Below are 21409 nucleotides of genomic sequence, written 5' to 3'. Positions count from 1 at the left end.
GTTGTGAGTTTGAGCCCCACTTTGGGTGTAAAGTTTACTTAAAAATAATAAACGGTGAATGAAGGAATAGAATCTGCCTGCCAGCCCCCATCAGAGGGCTTTCCTTTAGGATTTCAGGGACACCTGCTTCCTAATTCTGTTACATTTGTTTCATTCTAGTGGACATTTGCCTTGAAATTTAACATGCATTGGAATCCCTTGGAGAGACTTGACAATGCAAATCCCTGGTCCAGTTAAGACTCCTGGGATCCAACCCTGTCTGGATCTGTCCAGGGTCTATATTATTCTGGGCACCCCATGCTTATCATCTGTGGTAGGAAGCTGTTGTGGTTACCTTGAGATCAGTGATGAACTGCCCAGCAGCCATCGGTGGGACGGGCCGATGAGATAGCCTTGCTTGTTCTCTGCTGGACTTTGGGCCTCGTTCCACAGGCACGAGAAGCCTGAGCAAGTGCTATTCTCAGAGGAGGAGCCATCAGGGAAGGCCTCCTGGAGGTAGTGGTGTTTCTAGCAGGCCTTGAAGAGTGGGGAGGATGTTGCCCAGCTGAGATTGGCAGATGGCATCGTGGATGGGGAAGCAGCACGCACAAAGTGATGGAGGCAGGAAAAACAGGTTGTGCCTGGTGTGTGGTGTGGGATGAGCGAGTAGATGGTATATTCAGAGGAGTAGGTGGGGTGTGTCTGGATTGCCAAGGGCCTCGAATGCTGTGTCTTATACAATCCCCTTTACTCACTTTCTCTGTTTTCCTTCCATCACGCCAACGTCTTCGGACCCATTTGTTTCACCTCCAACCCCAGTGATCCCCCTCCTCAGCCCCAGGGCTCTCCCACCCACCTCTGTCCTCTTAGAACTCATTCACAGCCTGACCTTGAAATGTATTCCCTATGAAATGAATCCATGCTGAAGTCACAGTGTCTGAAAACGGGTTGATTATTGAAGGGATGGGGTCCAGTAGGTGAGGGGTTCTGTCTTGTAACTGGAGCTTTCAGTACCTTGGCCCAAGGCAGGGACTCCAGAGGCGGAAACTCAGGCATGATAGAGGAACAGGAGTTGAGCGTGGCTGCGGTATCTTTCCGTGGGTCACGGTGAGGAGAGAAAGGGAAGGGACACGTCAGCTGTTCAGCATTCATCCTGCCACATAGGAGGTGTTCCACAAAGAATGTGCCCATGTCATGATTTTCCCAAGTCAGCCTTGGAGTAATTATTAACAGCTTCCCTTTCAATTTTATAAGTGTCCTCGTTTGGATAATAAAGTAAATGGTCATTGCCTCAGTAAATAATAGCTATTTCTTAGGGAGCTGAATTCTCCAATGTGTTTTAGGAGAGCAGCGTCCCCAGCATCCCCAGGAAATGGATTGCACACCAACGTCCTTACCACCTTAGCTCCATTTTCCTGCTTCTGGAGGAGCAACCCGACTGGGCACCATGGTGGTCAGTGCACCAGTGACTCACAGTTGCCACATTTTCAGCCTATAGGTCCCCAGTGGCTGTTTGGAGGAGGTACCTGGGGATAGGAAAGCAATCTGCACAGGGAGGCAGGAGGTGGACATGTGCCAAGCCTGTTTTGTTCCCTTCCCTCACCTTGACCTTGGGCATGCCTGGCCCCATCTCACTCTTGATACCAGTTTCTCATGTACTGGACAAGCAGTCCCTGCGTGAATGTGGGGGCCCAATGAGGTAGTGGGTGAGTGTCTCAGGGGGCTTGGGGAGGTGGAAGCAAGGGCCTGGGTCATGGTGAGGACAGTCCCTTCTGGGAAGGGCAGCAGGGGTGGCCCTCTGTGATCTTGTCCATCCTCCTGGCCCCAGGGACATTCCCTCCCTTTACCAGCACCTGCATCATCCTGACACTCTGGAGACTCAGAATTTAGCTTCCTCAGTTGCCTAGATTTACAGGTGACTGATAAAAATGTGTACTTCACTTTCCTGGTCTGTAAAATGGGGCCGAAATGACTTACTTGTTATGTCTGTGGGGAGAATCAGATGACATGCTGGCTGGCAAAGGGCTTCCCCACTCTACCAGCAGGTGGGGAGGGGACGGGTGGTAACATCCCTTTGTTCCCACAAGCATCAGCGCCGGCCTCTGCACAAGCTTCTGCACACAGTAGGTGATTATTAAGAGCTTCCCACCAGCAGATGACAAGGAGGTGAGGTGCGCTGAGGGGGTTCCATCTCCCCTTTGCCAGAGGGGCCAGAGGGGGATGCCGGCGCTCACTGTCTGACCTCTCCCCCTCTAGGTATGAGGTCTCTGCTGCCCCCAGAGGCCAGTCAGTGTGTGTGTGGGAGGGCACTACTACCAGGGTGCCACCCTGCCTGTCACCTGGCAGCACCATGAGCCTCCCACGCAGGACCCCTGAAAGCGTGAGGGGTCAGATGCAGGCCAGGGCAGCTAGGTTTGGGGGTGGGTGTCTGGGCCCAACAGATTGAAGTTTTAATCTCCCCTCTAGCACCTGCTGGCTATCTGACCTTAGGCAAGTCATTCCAGTGCTTGGAGCTTCTGGTTGCTCCTCTGTAAATGGGAATAATAGAGGAGAATCCTCAGAGTTGGGGGGACTGGTGGCCTGGCACAGAGGAGGGGGCTACACCTCCTGCCGCTGCTGGGATCACTTATCTTCATGCCGACGCCCTGGGTGGGGGCTGGCCTGCTGCAGTAATAGGGCTGGAAAGGGTGGGCATCCCTCAAGGCAGTGGGGCAGGTGCTAGGTGTCATTCTTTAATTTGCTCAAAGAATACTTATTGAGCACCTACTGCATGCCAGTCCCTAGGCTGGAGGGCTGGAGTTATATCGGTGGTGAAAAGAGGCTGCATTCCGTCCCAGGCTTACTTTAGGGATGGGCTCATCCAAGCCAGCCAGTAAGGATGATGTATGGCCGCGGTGGAGTAGGGGGGAGGGTGAGGGGTTAGAGAATGAGGGGAGGGTGAGAGGGAGGATTGGGGCCCAGGTCCAGGACAGCCTCTCTGAGGAGGTCACACAAGGAAGACAGGAGGCATCTGGTTATCTAGGGAGGAATGCTCCCAATGGTGGAAACCGTAAGGCCTGGGATGTTTGTGGGTGATGAAGAGCAGCTGTGAGGCCAGCGTGGCGGCAACACAGGGCTGGCGAGGAGAGTGGTGGGCGGTGAGGCCAGAGGCCAGGTGTGGGGGGCCCCGTATGCCAAAGCAAGGTTCTTTGGCTTTCACTCTGAGTGAGATGAGGGCTGCCAAGAGCTTTGAGCAGAGACTTGCATCCTAATGGAACCCTCTGGTTGCTTTGTAGAGACGAGGCCGAAGGGACCAAGAGTGGAGGTGGGAGCCCGTGGGGAGGCTGGGACCAGGATAGGTGGCAGAGGTAGAAGTAGCAGGCACTGGTTGGATTCTGAAGATGTTTTGAAGGTAGAGACAGCCCGATGGGTTGAGTATGGGGAGAGAGAGTAGGAAGGAGGGAGAAGTAAGGGAGAGAGAGGGTGAAGTTGGTGTTAAAATCCTCAAGGCTGACTGAGGTCACCTGTGCTGGCAGAAAAGGGGACCGAGCCAGGATCCTTCACGGTCATTTCACGTGGGACACATTTCCCTGGAAGCGTGTGCGGTGAACTGAAAATCAGGATGCGGGTCTGAGTTCTGAGCACAAGGGCATGAAGAAGCATAAAAGCGTTTCCGTCATGAAAACCTCCGGAAGGCGCCACAGAAATGAGCTGGGAAGTCAGGAGGCTCAGGGTCTGTGCTGGCCCCCCATGTCTGCTGTGTGGCCTTACTTAGGCACCTACCCTCTCTGGGCCTCTGATTCCTTTTGGAAGAGCTTGACTCTCACTCTAATGGGTTGTCCTTTAGCCATCTCCCATGGAGGTGCTGAGGCAGCCAGGAGACTCCAAGGGGCCTGCAGTTGTGGGGGGTGGGGAGGAGGGGTAGGCAGGGGGCTTCTGGGAAGCTCCGAGCTGAGGGGAAGGAAGCTGGCCCAGAGAGCTGCTCCTCTGGAGCGGCTTACATACAGGGCAGCCACAGCAGAGAAAGAGGAGGGATTTGTGCAGAGCCCCCCCCCGCCCCCGCCCATGGCAGGTCCTGCTGGGATGGCTGAGAAGGGGGGTGGCTCCTGGAAGCGGCTCCTGCACAGTGACTTCAGGCTGAGGCTTTGTTCCAGCAGAGTGGCTGAGCCAGCATCTGGGCTGGGCTGGGCTGTATTTCCTGGGGGCGGCTCCTCCAGGGTCCAGCATGATAAGAAGAGCCCCATTCTGCCTTCTTCCCAATACCACGGCCTTTCTCTGCTGCTGACCTTGTAGGAACATTTGCTTATTTCCACACAGAAGGCAGACAGATGTGTCTCCAGTAAGCACCTGTTCCCAGAACTCAGTGTGGGGCAGCCACAAGAGGCCTAGCGTTCATTGTACGGCTGGAGAAACTGAGGCCCATGTGGGAGAGCGACTCGCCCTGGCCACGAGAGCAGATCTGATGCTGGAACCTGAGTCCACCACTTTGCAGTTCAAAACACTGCCCTGCCCTCCCTCATGCCTCCCACCCTCCTTTTTTGTTTTCCACACCCTTTATCTGTGGGACAAAGGGACAGGCTCTTGAGGCAGTCTGACCTGGGTCAGTTCTACCACCCATTTGCTGTGTGACCTTAGGTGAGCCATTCAACCTCTCTGAGTCTTATTCTTCCTGTCAGCCAAATGGATATAATGATGACAACCTGTCAGGGCTGTGGGGAAGAGCAACCTAAACACTGTTTGCAGAGCTGGAAAATAGGAGGCCCTTGATAGGGACCTGTCCCATGCCCTCTGGGCTGGTGGGCATCCTGGCGATCTGGCGGGGGGAGGAGATGCCCGAGCTGAGCTGCCGGTAATACCAAGAGCTTTCCCACTGATACTTCCTGCAAAGCCCACACAGAGTCTGTCTCAGAGGGCCAGGACCCTCGGGGGGTGGGGGTGGGGGTGGGGTCTAGAATAAAAAACAGAGCATCAACACCCAGGAGACCAGGAGCCATCTCCCGGGCGTGAGTAGCGGTTGGCTGGGGTGTGGCGGCACGGGCCTCGGGCAGGCTGCCCGGTTCCAGGCGTGTGTGCTGGAGCTTGGAATGGCCGCCTCTGCCCCCACACTGACATGTCTCACCCTCTACCCAGCTACTCCTGTCAGGAGTGTAGACCATGGCCTCTGTCCACATTTACTTCTTGACCTGCTTCTGCCGCCTCTTCCCTGGTGCGGCCCTAGCCACCCCATTCCCTCCTGCTCCCCCGAGCTGAGCTCTTTAGGGCTTTTGGTGATGCTCACCCGACTTGGTTTACGCCTCACGCTCCGCAGCCTGGAGCACGTCCCACCCCTCTGTGGTCGTTCTCACCAGAGCCACCGGGACCTCCCATGGTCCACCTGGTGACCAGTTCTCATGCGCACCTGGGGCAGCGCCATCTCCCGCAGGCTGGGCCCCCGGTAGCCCCGCCTCTCTGGCTGCCTCATCCCAGCCTTTGTGGCTTCTCTTCCTCCACTGGTCCCCTGAATGATCCAGGGCTCTGTCCCCACGCCTTCTCTCAGGCCACACCCTCTCTGGGGGACTCAACTCTCAGCACTTTGGTGTCTTCCCTGAACACCCACAGTCCCCACACCCCCAGTTCTGTCCCTGGCCTTTCCCCCAGAGCTCTTCTGGATGCCACTCTGATGCCCCAGAAGCACCTCCTACCCAGTGTGTCCAGAGCGACCTTGGCACTTGCCCTCAGGCCTGCCCTTGCCACTCCGTCCCCTGACGAGTCAGTGGCACCGCTGTCCTCTGTGTGGACACTGGTGGTTATGCCACAGCAGTCCCTTTGTCCCCATCAGCCTTTTTAAAAAACAGCTTCACTGAGATGTACTTTATATACCGTAAAGTTTGCCTAAGTATTCATTTTGAGTTTTATCAATGTATACAGTACGCAGCCATTACCACAACCCCGAATTTCTTTGTGCACATTTGCAGTCATTCCCTACTCCCATGCCAGGCCCCAGGCAACTGCTGATCTGTTTTCTGCCTCTTTGGTTTTGTCTTTTCTAGAAAGTTCATTTAAATGGGAACATGTGTAGTCTTTTGTATGTCTAGCTTCTTCCACTCAGCATATTGGTTTTTATGTCCATCTCTCTGTTGTTGCCCCTCTCAGTGCTTCGTTCCTTCTTAATGCTGAGTAATAGTCCGTGTTACGGATATATATATGTAAAACATTCATACGTATGTATTCGTGTATATAATATGTATATGATATTTTGTTTATTTGTTCACTGGTTACAGGCATTTGAAATTTTGGCTATTACAAATAATGCTGTTATGAACCCCTACAAGTCTTTATGGGGTGTTAGTTAACCTTAACAATAAAAGTTGTTTTACCAGCAAAAATGGGTTGACTCAGGAATAGCAGAGGATTGCAATTCAGGACACGCAAGCTATGGCAGAATGAAAACCCTGATTGAACTGTGCCTGATGTCCACTCGAATTCTGAACTTTCTCTGTTACGTAGGTTAACCCATTTTATTGTTAAAGCTTGAGATGGCTTTTGTTGTTGTTTTTGTTGTTGTTTGTAGCTCAGAGGTTGGCAGACTCTGGCCATGACCAACCTGTTATTATAAAAAAAAAATTGCTGTCATAACACAGCAATGCCCATTCATTTATGTATTGTCTTTGACAGCTTTGGTGAACCAAATGGCCCAAAAGCCCGAAGTACTTACGATATTGTAGCCAGAAGCTTAGTGTTCAATATATGCCCACAGTCACACAGGACAGAAGCCCGGCAATCATCACCGACTCCTCCCTCTACCTCACCCTCCACATCTAATGAGTCCCAGGTCTGATGTATCTTACAATCTGTCTCCTGGTTCTGTCTGCTGGCCTGCAGCCCCAGTGCCCCTGTCCTAGGTGAGCCACTGTCAGCAATCACCTGGACCATGGTGGCCACCTCTGTGCTGCAACCCATAGTTGCGGGCTGATCTTGCTCCCATTCAAACTTGCTGAGCCCTTGGACTCCCACTGCTCCCAGGGTAAAGGCCACCCTCCATGGACTGGCACTGCAGGACCCTCGTGATCAAGTGACAACCTGTGTTTCCAGCCCTTGCTCCTTCCCTATCCTTCCCTGGAGTCCAGACACCAGCCCCTGACCTGTGCAGAGGTCCTCACCATTGCTTAGACACAGCATGCTTTTTCTCTCTTCCTCCTGCCATCAACTCCCTTCCCGACTCTGTCTGCCCAGTACACTCCTATGCATCCTCTGAGGCCCAGCCCGAGTCTCACCTCCTTTTTGGTATTTTTATAATCAGGCTGGTCAGGGCTCCTGGGGGCCCCTGGGCCTCCTTCCAGGGCAGCTTCTGTCATATTGGACGGCTGTACTATTTACGTATTTGCCACTTCCCCTGACTCATTCACCTCCTTGTTCTCAGCTTGGCCCGGCTTGGGGCCACACACAAATAAGGGGCTCAAGAAATGTTTGTGGGACACAATATTCCCTACCTTCTGCTCCCAGGGCACCCTAAGGAATCAGAGGGCCTCCAGGCCAGTTGAGGCTTTACACGAGGGAAATCTGGGCTCAGTGTTAACAAGGGGGGATGGCAGGGCTGGAACTGCCTGGGCCCCGCAGGCAGGAACGTCTGCAGGGAGTGCAAAGAAGGACAGAATGAACCAACCCTGAGCTCAGAGAAGGATTCAGAGAAAGAAAAGTAGGACAGGCGCACATGGGCCCTGAGAGTGCCAAATAGACAGGAAGGGATTATGGGGAGATGTCATTAAAATGAACACCCCCATGGCCTCCGGAAGTCATCCCGGCCAAGGAGAGGCCAGATGGCCAGTGAAGGGGCCACTGGATCCCATCAGAGCTGCCACAAAGTTTAGGGGTTCACAAAACTGGACCTTCAAAGGATTCAGAGACTATCTCATTTCCAGATCCTAGACTGGAAGCAAATTTGCGTACCAGCTGGCTGAGTCGCCGGTAAACCCTCCCAAGAAACAGCAGGGAAAGATTCAGGGGAGCACTGGTCAGCTTGGCTTCCAGGTCTCAAAGCTTCAGGCTGGGGCCCTCATTCAGTGCTCATTCCAGAAGTGTCTGCTGATGTGAATCTAGTGCACAGAAAACCAGAATCCAGGCCAGGCCGAACTCCCTCTCAGGGCTATAGGGAGGCACAAAAGGGCTGTGGCATAAGGGCTGTGGATGTGAACGTGACTTCCAGGCTCTAAGATGCTGGGACACCTATAAGTGTCCCCTCCTCTGGGCAGCCTTCCTGGACTCTACCACTAAGTTAGTTACTCTGTCCTCGTGCTCTCCAGACTGTTTATAAACCTTGTCCTTGTATCCATCTGCTCCATCACAGACCCTAATGTAGGGCATGTCCCCTCACTTGACTGAGATCCTTGGGGAGTGGGACAAATGTGTCAGTCTTCCACATCTGGCTTGGTGCCTGGCCCAGAGCAGGAGTTCAGCAACTAGTTTTTGAATGACCTCGAATCGTAAAGAAGCAGTTAACTTGTGGATGCTGGATATCCTCTGTTTATAAAAGCAGAGATGACGTGGTACAGGGTAGAAATCTAATAAAACGGCAAAACGGTTTGTGAGTTTTGGCTTAAGAAGTGGGCGTATCTAGAAGTATAATCTCAGTGAGGTTGCTAACAGCTGTCTCATGCTGGCCAATAGCACAGGCACAGGGGACAAGTGGCTATTAAATTTAATATTAAAATTAAATTAAAAATTCAGTTCTTCTGTTGTGCTGGTCCCATTTAGGGCCCTCAGTAGCCATGTGGGGCTTGCGGCTACTAGTGGACATGCACGTGAGAACGTCTCCCATCATTGCAGACAGCTCTCCCGGACATACTCCTCAGTACCTTGAAAATTCATGTCCAGGCATTATCTTGGGCCTTGATAATTTGTGGGGGTGGGGAGTGGGGCTTCCAAGATTTCAGGGAGACAGCAGGGGCTCTGGAGACAGACCAGCTCAGCCATTACTTGCACAGACTGAGGCAAAGGCCCTTCTGTCTCCTCTCAGAGGCTCTGTATTCTTATCTGCAGAATGGGCAGCTGTACACCAGAGCAGGGCCATGAGGGTGAGGGGAGAGAGCTGTGTAAAGGGCTTCTCACCACTCTCCATGAAGAGCAGGAGCTGTCCCCTAGAGCTGTGTCATGGAGCGGAGAGTTTGCCTGAGTCAAAAAACTCTCAGTAGGGAAGCCCCCAGGCCCTTACATCTTGGGGCTTAACTGCCCATGCTCCTCAAAATTAGGGGCAAGGCATGCTGGAATTCATCCCAGCTCAGGAGCCAGCCTGGAGCACTGATGGGCATGGCTTTGTGGGGGTGGTTCCCAGAGGAAGGCAAGCCTAGAGCTGATGACGCCCCCGGGGCCGGCCAGAGCCAGGGAAACCCTGGGCAGGGGCAATAAAGCTCATTCCAGAGTCTCCCCCTGCGGAGGAGAAGGCTTTGCCGTCTAGATCAGCACGCACTTTCTCTCTATAAAGCTCTCTGTTGTCTACCAGCTGACTAGAGGATATTCATGAGGAAAATACGAGCAATAATAGCGACTATATTTGCTGAGCATTTTCTATATGCTAGGCACTCCGCTAAGAGACATAATATGTGTATGCATTAGCTCATTTAGTACTTTGTAATAGGTGTATCATTATTCCCATTTTACAGATGGGGAGCACTGAGGTCATTTGTTCAAGGTCACAGCTATGACTTGAGAGAGCTGGCTGGGGTCTGACCAAAGGCTGTGTATCTCAAGTCCCTGCTTTGGATAAAGTGCAAATGCCTCTGCTGGTCTGGAAGGCCCCCTGCAGTCGGCCCCTCCTCCTTCAGCTCTGTTGCTCCCCACCTGTCTGGCCAAGTGTTTCAGACACCCGAGGTGTCTCCTTCCTGTGCCCATGCCCGTGCCCTTGTTTATCCCTCGACCTAGATGTCCCCCCACACCTTCCCTCCACCCTCCACAGACTGTGTTCACCCTTCAAGACCCAGTTCTTGTGTGTGCATCTGGAGGCCAAGGGCTGGGTCTGAGCCATCCTTGGGTCACAGTGCCCAGAACATTGTTTGGAGCACTAGAAAGCTCAGTAAATTATGGTGGCGGATGGGTGGTGGGTGAGTGAGTAAACGGAGGGATGACTAGAGCGGATGGATGGCGATTCAGGGGCAAGTTGGGAATGTGGGTGGCATGGATGGGTGCGTGGGTGGATGAGAGGCTTGTACTCAGATGCCCTAAGCGGGGATGGGGCCCGAACCCAGCACAGAGCACTGGGCCTGGAGAGAAGCAGTGGTGTGACAGACATCTCGGGGCACAATCAGCGAGGCCTGGGAGGGCTGAGGGGCAGGGAGGAGGTCCCGAGAGATGCCCAAGTTTCTAGCTTGGAGGCTTGGGAAGATCCTGGCATTATCAGGGATGAGTGGTTTGGGAGAGAAGGTGATGAGTCCTTTTTGGACCTGGGGGCCTGAGGGATCAATGGACAGAAAGTCCAGGAGGCAGCTGGGGAGATGAGAGTTGGTCGGGTTCAGGAGCAAGGTCAGGCCACACAGAGAGACTGGGGAGGTCAGTGTGGATTCAGGACTAAGGGCGGGAGGACAAGTTCCCAGAGGAAACAGGAACCGTCGTCCCTGGGGGCAGAAGAGCCAGAAGGGCCAGCGTGTGCTGTCATGGTGGGAACGTCTATAAATCATTGCAGGTGGTATGTTCTGGGCAGCCAATGAGGAGGGGGTCCAAGCAGGAGATTCAGTGCTGGAAGTGGACCGTGAAGGGTGGCAATTTGGTTTTGAGCAGCCTGGGGAGTGGTTACCCTGAGCAGGGAAACCATGCAGGCAAAGGCAGGGAGCAGGAAATGAGCAAGTAAGGTCTATGTGCTCTGAGGGCCTCAGGCCAGCAGCAGTCAGCTGGAGAGCAGGAGGGTCAACACCTTTCCTCTGCCTTGTCGGAAACTCCAGCCTCGCTGCCCCCAGCTGGCACAGCCTCCAGGGCCTGGGAGGACTCCGCAGGAATCTGGGAACTGTGTCACTTCGGACAAGTGACCTCCCTTCTCTGGGCCTCATTTAGCTCAACTGGAACCTGGAGTCAGTAACACCTGACTGGTTTGCTGAGAAGAGAAAACCAGACATGGGGGGGGGGGGTGGAAAGGCCCGAGTGCCTGTGTGACTCTATAAATGCTATTTTTTAGCTGCCTTTTTTTTTTTTTTTTTAAATTTCAATTCCACTCCACAAATATTTATTGAGCTAAAAAGTCCTGTGCAAATCTGTTTGGTAAACTAAATTTTTATACAACAAATACCATTTTACCTGGGCCTGGGGTAGCAAAGTTGGGGAGGCTTTTCATTATTTGAAGCACCCTAGGGTGAGTTCTTCTGAAAAGTCCCCATCGGTTTGTTTTTTTGAGTCAGTGAGGATTTGGGCTTCTCAAGCCTGCAGAGTGAGGCTTTCATTTGTTTCCCTGTGTGTTTTGAAAAGATCCTCCTGGCTGCAGCCCAGAAGATGAACTAAGGGAGGCAGCAGGCTGCCCAGAGAGGAGGCTGGTGCAGTGATCTCAACAAGATGTTGTGGTGGCCAGGATGGGCTAGTGACTTGGGATCGAGAAAAGGGATCTGAGAGATGTTTAGGAGGTCTCTAAGAAAGAGGACATTGTCTAGGGTTTTACAAAAAAGAGGGTGAGCGAGAAGGAGGAGGGAGTATGGGAGCCTCTTGGCTTCTTGGCTACCAAAGAGGGTGAGCTGGTTCCAGGTGCCCAGTTAGCCAATGCTGGAAGAGAGCAGGGTCTCCGGGGAAGGTCCCACACAGGGCCATGGGCACATACACTGAGGTGTAGGCAGCAGGCTGAGCCGCTAGTTAGGAATTTGGCTGTGCAGACCCAGAGCTCTGAGGGACAGGCTGGGTTGGAGACAGAAATGCCTGTGGACCGGGAACCCCAGAGCTTGCGACACTTAGTCAATAAATATTTATTCAGCCTTGAAAATATTTGTTGAGTGAAATCTTCACTGAGCCCCTCCACACCAGGTGCTGGGCCAGGCACAGGGGTTCTGGCAATAAACCGAATCCACAAAACTCTCTGCCTTGTGGGGCCGGCATTTTAGTGGGAGGGGCAGGCGACCATCAGAGAGATCCCCCGTTCACATCCCCTGCTGTGTGGTGACGCGTGCAAGGAGGACAGCAGAGCGGGCAGGCTGGGCGCGGGGTGTGGTGGGGGAGCTCTTGGCAGAGGGGAGGTCACAATAGCCACCCACAAGGAGGTCACATTCACTGAGTCATGGAAGCCCCACAGCAGCTTTCTGAGGAAGCTGCTGTCATTATCCCATTGCAGAAAGGAGTGACTGAGTCACGGAGAAGCTGAGAAACTTGCCCAAGTTCACTCAGGGCTGTAACTGACAGACCCTAGATGTTTACCTCAAGCCCATGTTCTTCGGTGAAGAGTCTTAACCACTCTGCCGGACTGCCTCTCGTCGACAAGGTCAGGTCTCAGCAAAGTCCTAAAGGAAGGGAGGGGGTCGGGTTTGCAGACATCTGGGCGACCAACATTCCAACTGCCAGAAGAGCAGGTATGAGGGCTCGGGGGCAAGAATAGGCCTGGCATATTTGGGAAATTGCACAGAGGCAAGGGGAGTGGGCAAAGAGGAAAGAGGAGATTGGTGGTGGTGGAGGGGGTCATCTGTGGCATCTGTAGGGTCGTTAGCTTTTACTTGAGGTAAAGTAAGGCTGTGGAGGGCTTAGGTTTGAGCAGAGGAGTGGAGGGCCTGACTTGTGACTTGTGTTTTTAGACAATAGAGGACAGGTCTAGTCCAGGCAGGAGCTGGTGGTGGCTCTGTCCATGGTGCTGGTAGCAACGCAGGCGTTGCATCAGGAGGCGTTGTGAGGGCTGGGATGTGGACAGTGGAGGAGAGAGAGGTGTTAGGAGAGGCTTGGGCCAGAGCGGGTTCCTTCGACCAAAACAGGTGTGGGAGGAGACACTTCACAAAGTGCTTTCCATGTCCATTATCCCTTCATCCCAGCCTATGTGCACCCATTACCGCTGGCCACTCTCTGAAAGAGGCATGGAGACTTTTGGAGGTTACGTGACTTGCTCAGGATCATTCAGCCAGAGTGTGCTGGAGCCAGGACTGGAAGCCAGGTGTCCATCACAGGATCTGAAATTTCCATTCACTCATTCAGTCAGCAAACATTTCTGGAGCAGTTCCTGCAGGCCAGGCACTGTACAGTTGACATTGATGACCAGTGATGATGGCCCTGGGCCCCATGGAGCGCCCAGTATGATGGAGGAGGCAGTGTCATCCAGCGATCACGGAAGTGATTTTCTTCTCTCGGTATAAGTGGCAAGAGGGAGAAGCCCAAGATGCCCTGGGAGCCAGTAACCAGGGAGCCAATATAGTTGGGAGATCAGGGAGGGCTTCCTGGAGGAGGTGAATGTGAAGTGCAACATGAAAACTCTGGAATAGAGGGTCTACGGGGGATGTGGGGGGCTTCTAGGAAGATACTCTCTGGTTTCCCAGGCTGCAGCGGAAGAGTGCTGAGGGGACTGCACGTTGCCTGAGGATGGCTGCCACTTCGGAAGTTGCAGAATATTTGTTAGTGTTGGATTGTTGTAACAGCTTTATTGAGATCGAATTTATATACCATGCAAGTCACCCAATTAGAGTGTACCATTTGATGGTTTTTAGCATATTCAGAGATGTGCAGCCATCAGCACAGTCCATTTTAGAACATTCTCATTATTCCAAAAAGAAACCATGAACCACTTAGCCATCACCCCCGCCCCAAGCCCCCCACTGACAATCACTAATCTACTCTCCGTCCCTAGAGAATTGCCTGTTCCAGACATTTTGTGTAAGTGTAATCATACCCTCTGTGGCCTTTTGTGACTGCCTCCTTTCACTTAACATAATGTTCCAGAGGTTCATCCCTGTTGGAAGTCTCAATCTTTAATACCACCAGAGCTGCAGAGACCTGAGAGGCTGTCCTGTGTGCTTCTCCCACCTGTTGTAAAGTGGGGACTCTGAGCAGGGAGGGGGCCAATGTGCTCTGGCCCTGCAGTAAGAAAGTGGGGGAAAACCCCCAGATCAGGGTCCCCACCCTCCTGCCCTGCACAGGACACCTTCCTCTGTTACCACCGCTTCTCCCTCCGCTTTGGTTCTGGCTGATCTTGGCTACAAGTGACAACATGGTCGAGAACGCACCCTCCCAAGCACTGGCTTTCCAGGCACTGGCAATTTTCACACCCCATGGTGTATCTTGAAATCTTGTACACGTCTGTAAGAATTTGTGTCCACTGATTCAGGACTGTTTGAGAATTTGATATTTTCTTTTTCTGCTACTTAAACATTTTTTTGTCCAAACAGTTATGCCTGTTTTTCCTGGTTGGTGATTTTTTCACTGGAGGAAGCAGGGCTAACTGGGGTTAAGTGCTGGGTCTTGGCATTGGATGCCCTGCCTCTTCCTCAGTGTGTGCCTGTGGGTAATTGCTGAATCTGCTTGAGCCTCAGTTTCCCCCCTTGAAAAGCAGGGATAACACAGTGAGGAGCAGTGAGGAGCACAGGTTATGGGCTTGGCACAGAGTGGATGCAGCTACAGGGAAGTTAAGAAGGCTTTCCATGTGCTTGGGGTAACCAGAAGAGGAAGGTGACCCTTCCTCACCATCAGCTGGCCCTTTCTCTGTGTTCCTACAGTGCCTCCCCTCTTAGGGCTGAGGTGGAAAGCTTGGGTTCAGATCCTGGCCCCACCTGGCTTCTCGCCCCCACGTCAGCTCCGTCTCCTCTGTGTCTGAGTCTCTCCACCTGTAGAATGAGAGGCTGAGAATCTTCCACGGAGGTCTCCAAGGTAGCCAAGAGGCTCCTGGGAGGGGGTTGTGGATTGGAGGCGCCTCCTCCTTCTCCCAGAAGGGCCTCACTCCTGCCGATTTAAAGTTCCAAGCAGGAGCAGTGGCACCTGTTTGGGAAAGGTGGGTGGAGAGGGACACCTGGCATCCCTCTGCCTCTTGCCCAAGATGCGTTATGTGGGAGGTGATGGGCAGCAATGCCATGAAAGGCCTCCTGCTGAGTGCAGGGAACGGGACAAAGCCTCTTCGGAGGGTCTTTCTCGGGCACATATGCCAGGCGACATGTTCTCCCTCCAGTGACCTTCTCACTCCTCATTAGCACCCCTCAGAAGAGACCCTCTTATTCCCATGGAACAGAGAGGAAACTGAGGCTCAGAAAGTGGCAGCTGCCTGTCCAGCGCCACCCAGCGAGTTCAAACTGGGATTCAAACTCAAGCCTGTGTGACTCCAGCCCCTTTCCCCTCTCCCCGCCATCCAGGGAAAAGAAGGGAGAAGAAAGACAGTGGCAGGGAAGAATGGAGCCTTTGGAACCCTGGCTTCCTGGCTGCTGTGGGGATTCTGTGGGTGGTGGGAAAGGCATCGTAAATATGCATGACATGTAAATACGCCTCTGAAAAATAATGTGGGGGCCCACATGAGCCGGGATGCCAGAGTGCTCTGGAAAATGTAGTGTTTTACAAACACTTGGGTTTCTATGATGATTGCTCCATGGTGTCTCCCTCCCCAGCGTTTCCAGGGCCGGGCCGGGCATCTCGGGGTAGAGGGTTTATTCCAGGCACCTCCTCATTGACATTCTCCCCCATTCCTACAGACGCTGGTGCCTCCCTCTCCGCCAGGTGCTGGGTGGCCAGAACTGGGTCTGTCCGGGCGCTGGAGGGCCCCTGTCCCCTGCCACTTCCCGCCAGTCTCTGATTGTGTGCCCGGAGGAATGTGCGTGCCAGCCTTTGGTCCAGTGCCTGCTCCCGAGGTGACGCCTGCTGGTTCCCGACTGGTTCCCATTATCCCTCTGCGCATAGCTCCCTCGTTGGTAAGTAATGGCGTCCGCAGCCTGGGCACACAGAATCGGGGTTGCTCCCTCACCCGCCCACGCTCTGCACGCCTGGGAGATGCCCAGCCTTCCCCCCAGTGGCGCCCACGTGCTGGCAGAGGGAGCTCGGTGAGAGCTTTTCTTGGTCTGGGCTCAATTCGTAGTTCAACTGCTTGTCGTGTTCAGTCCTCCCAACACCCCAGGAGGTGGGCACAGTGATCGCGTCTGTTTTCCGGGAGGGGAAGCCGTTGGCCTGAGGATGCGCACAAGTCCGGCTCGGTCAGCCTCGGAGGGCAGCTCTCGCCACACCTGAGGGGCTTGGGCCGTGGGCGACATGGGCTCAGGAAGGCAAGGGGAGCAGTGAGCCATGCTGGGAGCCACAGAGGGGCTGAGGTGAGGCCATCAGAGTTCCTGAATCTTGGGGAGCCCCCTTGTTCTCGCCCCTCTAACCTGTTCCACCCACACTCCTCCAGTCCCCGCTTTGCCTAACCCCAAATGGGATGGGGTGGTGCACCCCGCGTCTCTCTGACCGCCCGTCTGAGGGCGCTGCAGAGCACCCACACCTGGTCCCGTCGTCCTTGGCAACAGCACGCCCCCACCCGGTGGCAGCTACGGTGCCTGACCCCCACTACCTTCCTGCACCTCACCCTCCTGCCGCCTCCCGAGGCTGCTCATGGATGAGGAAACGGAGGCTCCCAGCAGCTCAAGGGGCTTGCTGGCAGTCACCCCTCGCCCTCAGCTGGTTTAGGATCTGCCTCCTTAGCCGGCCTCAGCTCCTCACAGGGGAGCTCTGGTGGCTTCATTCCCCAGTGGACAGCCAGCAGCAGGTACAGCGCCCCGCGCGGAATGGGTACACAGTGATAACTGTGGAAGGAAGGCAGAGGGAGAGGAGAGAAGGCACTCTCCCCTCCCTGCACCCGGACACCAGCAGGCCCCCAGAGCCCACTGGCCTTTGGGCCAGCTCCTGGTCCCTGCTGCTCCCAGAGAGCTCGCAGGCAGCTCGGATCAGCAGGATGGCCAGCCCCTCAATTCTCTTATCTGCCAGCAGCTGCCCAGCCTCCCTGATGGGGTGGTTATGAGAAGGGAAAAGACTCGTAAATATGTATAATATGCAAATGTCATAGGATAATAAAAAGAAAACATGAAGTTTGCTGTATATAATGTATGTAGAAGGGCTTCTTCCGCGAGAACAAGGAGCTGCACACTCGTGTAGTGCCAGCCTCATTAATAACTGGGAAATGACTCTATTAATTAGCTGCCCCCTAACCCCACTCCCCCAGACTGGCCTCCGCCTGCTGTAACGACCACAGACACCTATTGCATTTGGCTGGGATGCTGTTGCAAGAAAAGAAGTGATAAGGGTATCATAGTCTGAGAGCTGTGAGTGTCTGTAGGATGTCATTTGCCAGCACTCCTGGTTGTGCCCTGGGCTCTGCGTGACCTCCCCAGAGACTGAATACAGAGCTTGAGCAACCTGAACCACGGCAAGCATTTCTTGAGCAATGACTGTGGACCTGGCCTGACCCTAAGTGCTTCGTTTTCTTCTGATCTCAGTTAGACTAGCAATGACCCGTGGGAGATCGAAGCATGGGAAGATTGAGGCACATGGACCTGGGGCACAGGGCTTGGGCACCGACATCCTGGTCCTTCCTGAAAATGACCGCCATTCAGTGCCCACGCCCATCTCCCCCCTCCCTGCCCCGAGCCAGGCATGGCCAGAGGGACAGGACCATGGCCGCTGACATAACAGCATGCTGGCAGCCCCTGGTGTGTGTGGCCCAGTGACGGAGAACGGGATTCCTTGGCACGAGTTGGGAGAGCAGCCGTCAGCATCGTGGGAAAGATGGAGGCTCGGGTGGGAGCGAGGGAGGTGTTACTTGCTGCTATTTTGCTAACAAACTGGTTATTTAAAGATTAGCCAAAGCCAAAGTCGGGAAACCGGATGGGTGTCTCCACACCCGGGGCAGAGGCGGCGGGGGGTCTGGGAGCCTGGTTGGGTCAGGACAGAGTAGCCACGGGTTTTTTTTTTCCTTCACTTGCTTATTATTAGTAATAATAGCAACAGAGTTGGGAAAAGGATCACCTGTGTGAGGAGAGGCTAGAAGGATTGGTGGGGGGGCACAGTAGGCTATTCATTGACCCAGGTGGTGGTGGCACAATGCTTTATTTTATGATAATTTATTGCAGTCCACATTTTTAAGAAAGATTTATATTATTTAGAGAGAGCATGAGCGGGGGGGTGGCAGAGGGCAAGGGCAAGAGACTCTCAAGGAGACTCCCTGCTGAGCACAGAGCCAGATGCGGGGCTCCGTCTCACAACCCCGAGATTGTGACCTGAGCCGATATCCAAGGTCAGATGCTGGACCGGCTGAACCACCCAGGCGCCCCCGCGTTTGCTTTGTGCACTTTTCCCTCTGTGTTCTATTTTATTGTCAAAAAGCTAAAAAGCAGTTCTAACATAACAGTTACTATTTATTGAGCAATTACTAAACGTCAGGCTCTTTGCTAAGTATTTTACCTCATCTTACGGAATCCTCACAGATGTTACTGTGGCCATTTTTCAGAAGAGGAAATCAAGGCTCAGAGAGGCGAAGTTACTGGTTATGGGGTCAGAGAATGCTCCAGGGAAGCGGGGGGAGGTGGGGTGAGAAACAGGACAGGCTGACTTGGCCATCACTATCCCATGTTTGGGGATGGGGGACGAGGAAGTTTGCCCAAAAGGGCAGAGGGTTCCTGCACCTGTTCCTCCAGTGCATGTCAGCGTCTCTTGCGTTGTTAAGGCTTAGAGGGCAGGCAGGTGTCTGTGGCCGTGGGCAATAGATGTGTCTGGGAGACTGACCCTGAGCAGAACATTAGCCATTTGAAGGCTAGCAATGGGCCATCCCGAGGGGCAGGCCAGCGAAGGAGGCCAGGGCATACACAGGAATCATCCAAGATTAAAAGAGGTCATCTAGGTGAAACAGGGTCAGCCCCAAACTCAGAACTAACTGCACGGGGACCAAACTGGCATTTCCAGAGGACCTACTCTGTGCTAAACACATTCATTATCTTTCTTAATCTTCAAAACCACCCTGCGAGATCAGTGGTATTGGCCCCATTTTACAGATAAGGCGACTAAGGCCTTGAGAGGGGAAATGACCGGCCCCAGCCCACACAGCCGGCGAGCGGGAGAGCTGCTCCGTCACACTCTAGTGCCCTGTGTCCCACGCACGCAGCAAGCACTGCTTGGGGCTGGGGTCCTGGCTCGTCAGGCACCAGGCACAAAAACTGCAAGGATCCCATGACTGTGGGTCCCTGAACTGGTACTGGGGATGTGGCTGGGGAGAGGGCATCTCCAGACCCTGATGCAGGGGTGCTCACTCTTCACCAGCCGCAGAGGTGTTCCCGCCTTCCCAGGACATTTGTCGAGTGCCGGTCCCTGCTAGTCTCTGCCCTCACAGAGCACACAGCCTTGGGGAGAGACAGATAGTACGTGATCACCCAAACAAGTAAGGTGCACGGGAAGGCACTCCCATCAAGGCAGTGAAGGAAATTAGCAGGTGATGTTGCAAATACGAACAGGGGGGTGTGGGGGGGGGGTGCCTGACCCATGTGCTCCAGTCCCAGATGGCCTCTCTAAGGGTGTGGCCACTCGGCCGGGGCCTGAAGTATGACAGGGATCCCGACGTGCTAGAGAATGTTCACTGCAGACTGTTGACCGTCGGAGGACAGTTGGGAATAACCTATATGTCCATCACTAGGAGACTAGTTCGATTCATTTACTGAAGTCCTCCAATGGCGCCCACTGTCGCTGTTAGGAATGGGGCTGCGGCCCGAGATTCCCACTGGGGAAAGAACTTCCGAATGTTGTAGAGTTGGAAAAAAAAAAAAAAAAAAGAGGTTATAAAACAGCATGGGCAGCATGATATCATTTTTTAAGAGCTGCATGTGTTTCTGAAAACTGTTCACAGTGGGGGCATGGGAGATCTTTGCTGTCTTCTTTATACTTTTCTAGATCTGGAGTCCTTTCTGAGTGTTAGCACTTGGTGGGGAGGGACAGGGGATTTGGGCTTCCACAGTGCTGCCTGAGGCACCTCTCTTCTCCTGCTGCCTACCGCAGTAATATGGGGTGAGGCAGGGACTGGGGCATCAGCAGATCTGGGCTGTACCTTCGCTCTACCTTTTCTTGGCTGGGTGACCTTGGACAAGCCACTCTCTCGCTCTCTGAAGCAAAGTTGTCCCTTCTGTGAAACAGAGACAAGAACAGCATCAGAAGGTGGCTGTGGGGCTTTCGTGAGTTAAAGCATGTAAAGGACTAGAACAAGGCGGGTGTCGCATCACTGGGGGCAGCTGCTGTTGTCACTGTGACTGCGAAAGGTGACAGAGACTGCGTGCTTGTCACATCCTGCATGGGCTCTCATTGCTGACTGATCCCTGAGGCTGGTCTCTTCCCTTGGTCACTACAAGTCAGCCTGAGCTGGGGGATAAGGCCCAGGGAGGTGGGGAGCTTAGCCAGGTGCACACAGCTGGCTGGACCCTCCCACCCCCAAGGTCCGGCTACCTCCCAACCAACTTGCTTACAGACCTGTCGGTGAATATTTTTGCCAGAGATGCTGTTATGGGGCACCCCTAGCCCTGGATTTGCTTTTTCTGATAGCCACAAAACCTGCCCAGGAAGACAGTTGCTACCTTTCTAGACACTCAGAGAATCTTAAATCTCAGGGAGAGAAACTTCTAGTTGTGAAGTCAAACCCCTGGACTCATAGAATCTTAGTCACAAATAATCCAGCAAGAGCAAACAAGGGCCTTTTACAAGTAAGTTTACTGAGCCTCTCCTGGTGATGGTCACAAATGAGAAACTACCCAATTATCTATCAGCTAGAGATGGTTAAATAAATCACCGTCCAGCCAGACGCTGGCAGTCTCAGTGACTGTAGAGACAATGCCGTAGATCTATACTTGTTGACATGGAAACAAGTCCGCGGTGCATTGTTAAGGAAAAAGGAGGTTACAGAATGGTGGATATTGTATAATCTCATTTTTGTTAGAAACAAATACGTATAAATACAGGTGCGCTCCTGCTCGGAGAAACCCGCAGAATGAAACCATCAAACTGTTCGTGGCAGGTTCCCCTGGATAATGAGACATGAAGGAACCCTACTGGTATTTGTGCTCGCATCATTCTGGTACTTTGCAGATATAAGTGACAGGAAACCCAGCCCGAACTGATGTAAACAAAAATGGAATTTATTGGCTTGAAATTGTCCAGTCCAGATGTAAGTCAGGCTCCTCAGAATCTAGGGGCTCAGCAGAATTCAAGGGCTCCCCAGGGCTTGATTCTCCTCCCCATTTCTCACTCTGCTTCCTCTGGGTTATCCCTATGTTCTTATAGGGGCTCTATCATATAGATATCGCCACCCTGAGGAATAGGCAAGACTCAGACACAAGGCCCAGGACCTAGTGTTCCCACTGACTGGTCAGATTTGTGGATGTGCCCCTCCCCCGCCATCAGTTGCTCTGATTGGCAGCCGGGCCTGTGCACCCCTCTCCACCCCAGCTGGAGGTGAGTCAACACCACCAGTACTATGTAGACTGTGGCCTCAAGAAGGTCCAATGGTGGGGTGCTTGGGTGGCTCAGTGAGTTAAAGCCTCTGCCTTTGGCTCAGGTC

The 21409-nt window shown here is 53.4% G+C and overlaps 2 protein-coding genes across 4 annotated transcripts in view; both read left to right on the top strand.

Annotated features, from left to right (window-relative positions):
* LOC116596193 (translation initiation factor IF-2-like) overlaps positions 1–16442 on the top strand; it is a 57683-nt gene extending 41241 nt beyond the window's left edge. The window contains exons 3-4 of the mRNA XM_032353311.1: positions 15546–15761; positions 16371–16442. Of these exons, the coding sequence (XP_032209202.1) occupies positions 15546–15761; positions 16371–16442 (288 nt within the window). The remainder of the gene's footprint in view (positions 1–15545; positions 15762–16370) is intronic.
* Positions 15655–21409, top strand: part of DLGAP4 (DLG associated protein 4) — a 141247-nt gene continuing 135492 nt past the window's right edge. For all 3 annotated transcript variants that reach the window (XM_032350754.1, XM_032350752.1, XM_032350753.1), the window contains exon 1: positions 15655–15761. The gene's annotated coding sequence lies outside the window, so the exon portion shown is untranslated. The remainder of the gene's footprint in view (positions 15762–21409) is intronic.

The sequence above is a fragment of the Mustela erminea genome, chromosome 7, assembly GCF_009829155.1.
Source record: "Mustela erminea isolate mMusErm1 chromosome 7, mMusErm1.Pri, whole genome shotgun sequence".
Lineage (NCBI taxonomy): Eukaryota > Metazoa > Chordata > Mammalia > Carnivora > Mustelidae > Mustela > Mustela erminea.
Note: the sequence above shows the minus strand (reverse complement) of the source record. Positions and strands in the feature narration are given on the sequence as shown.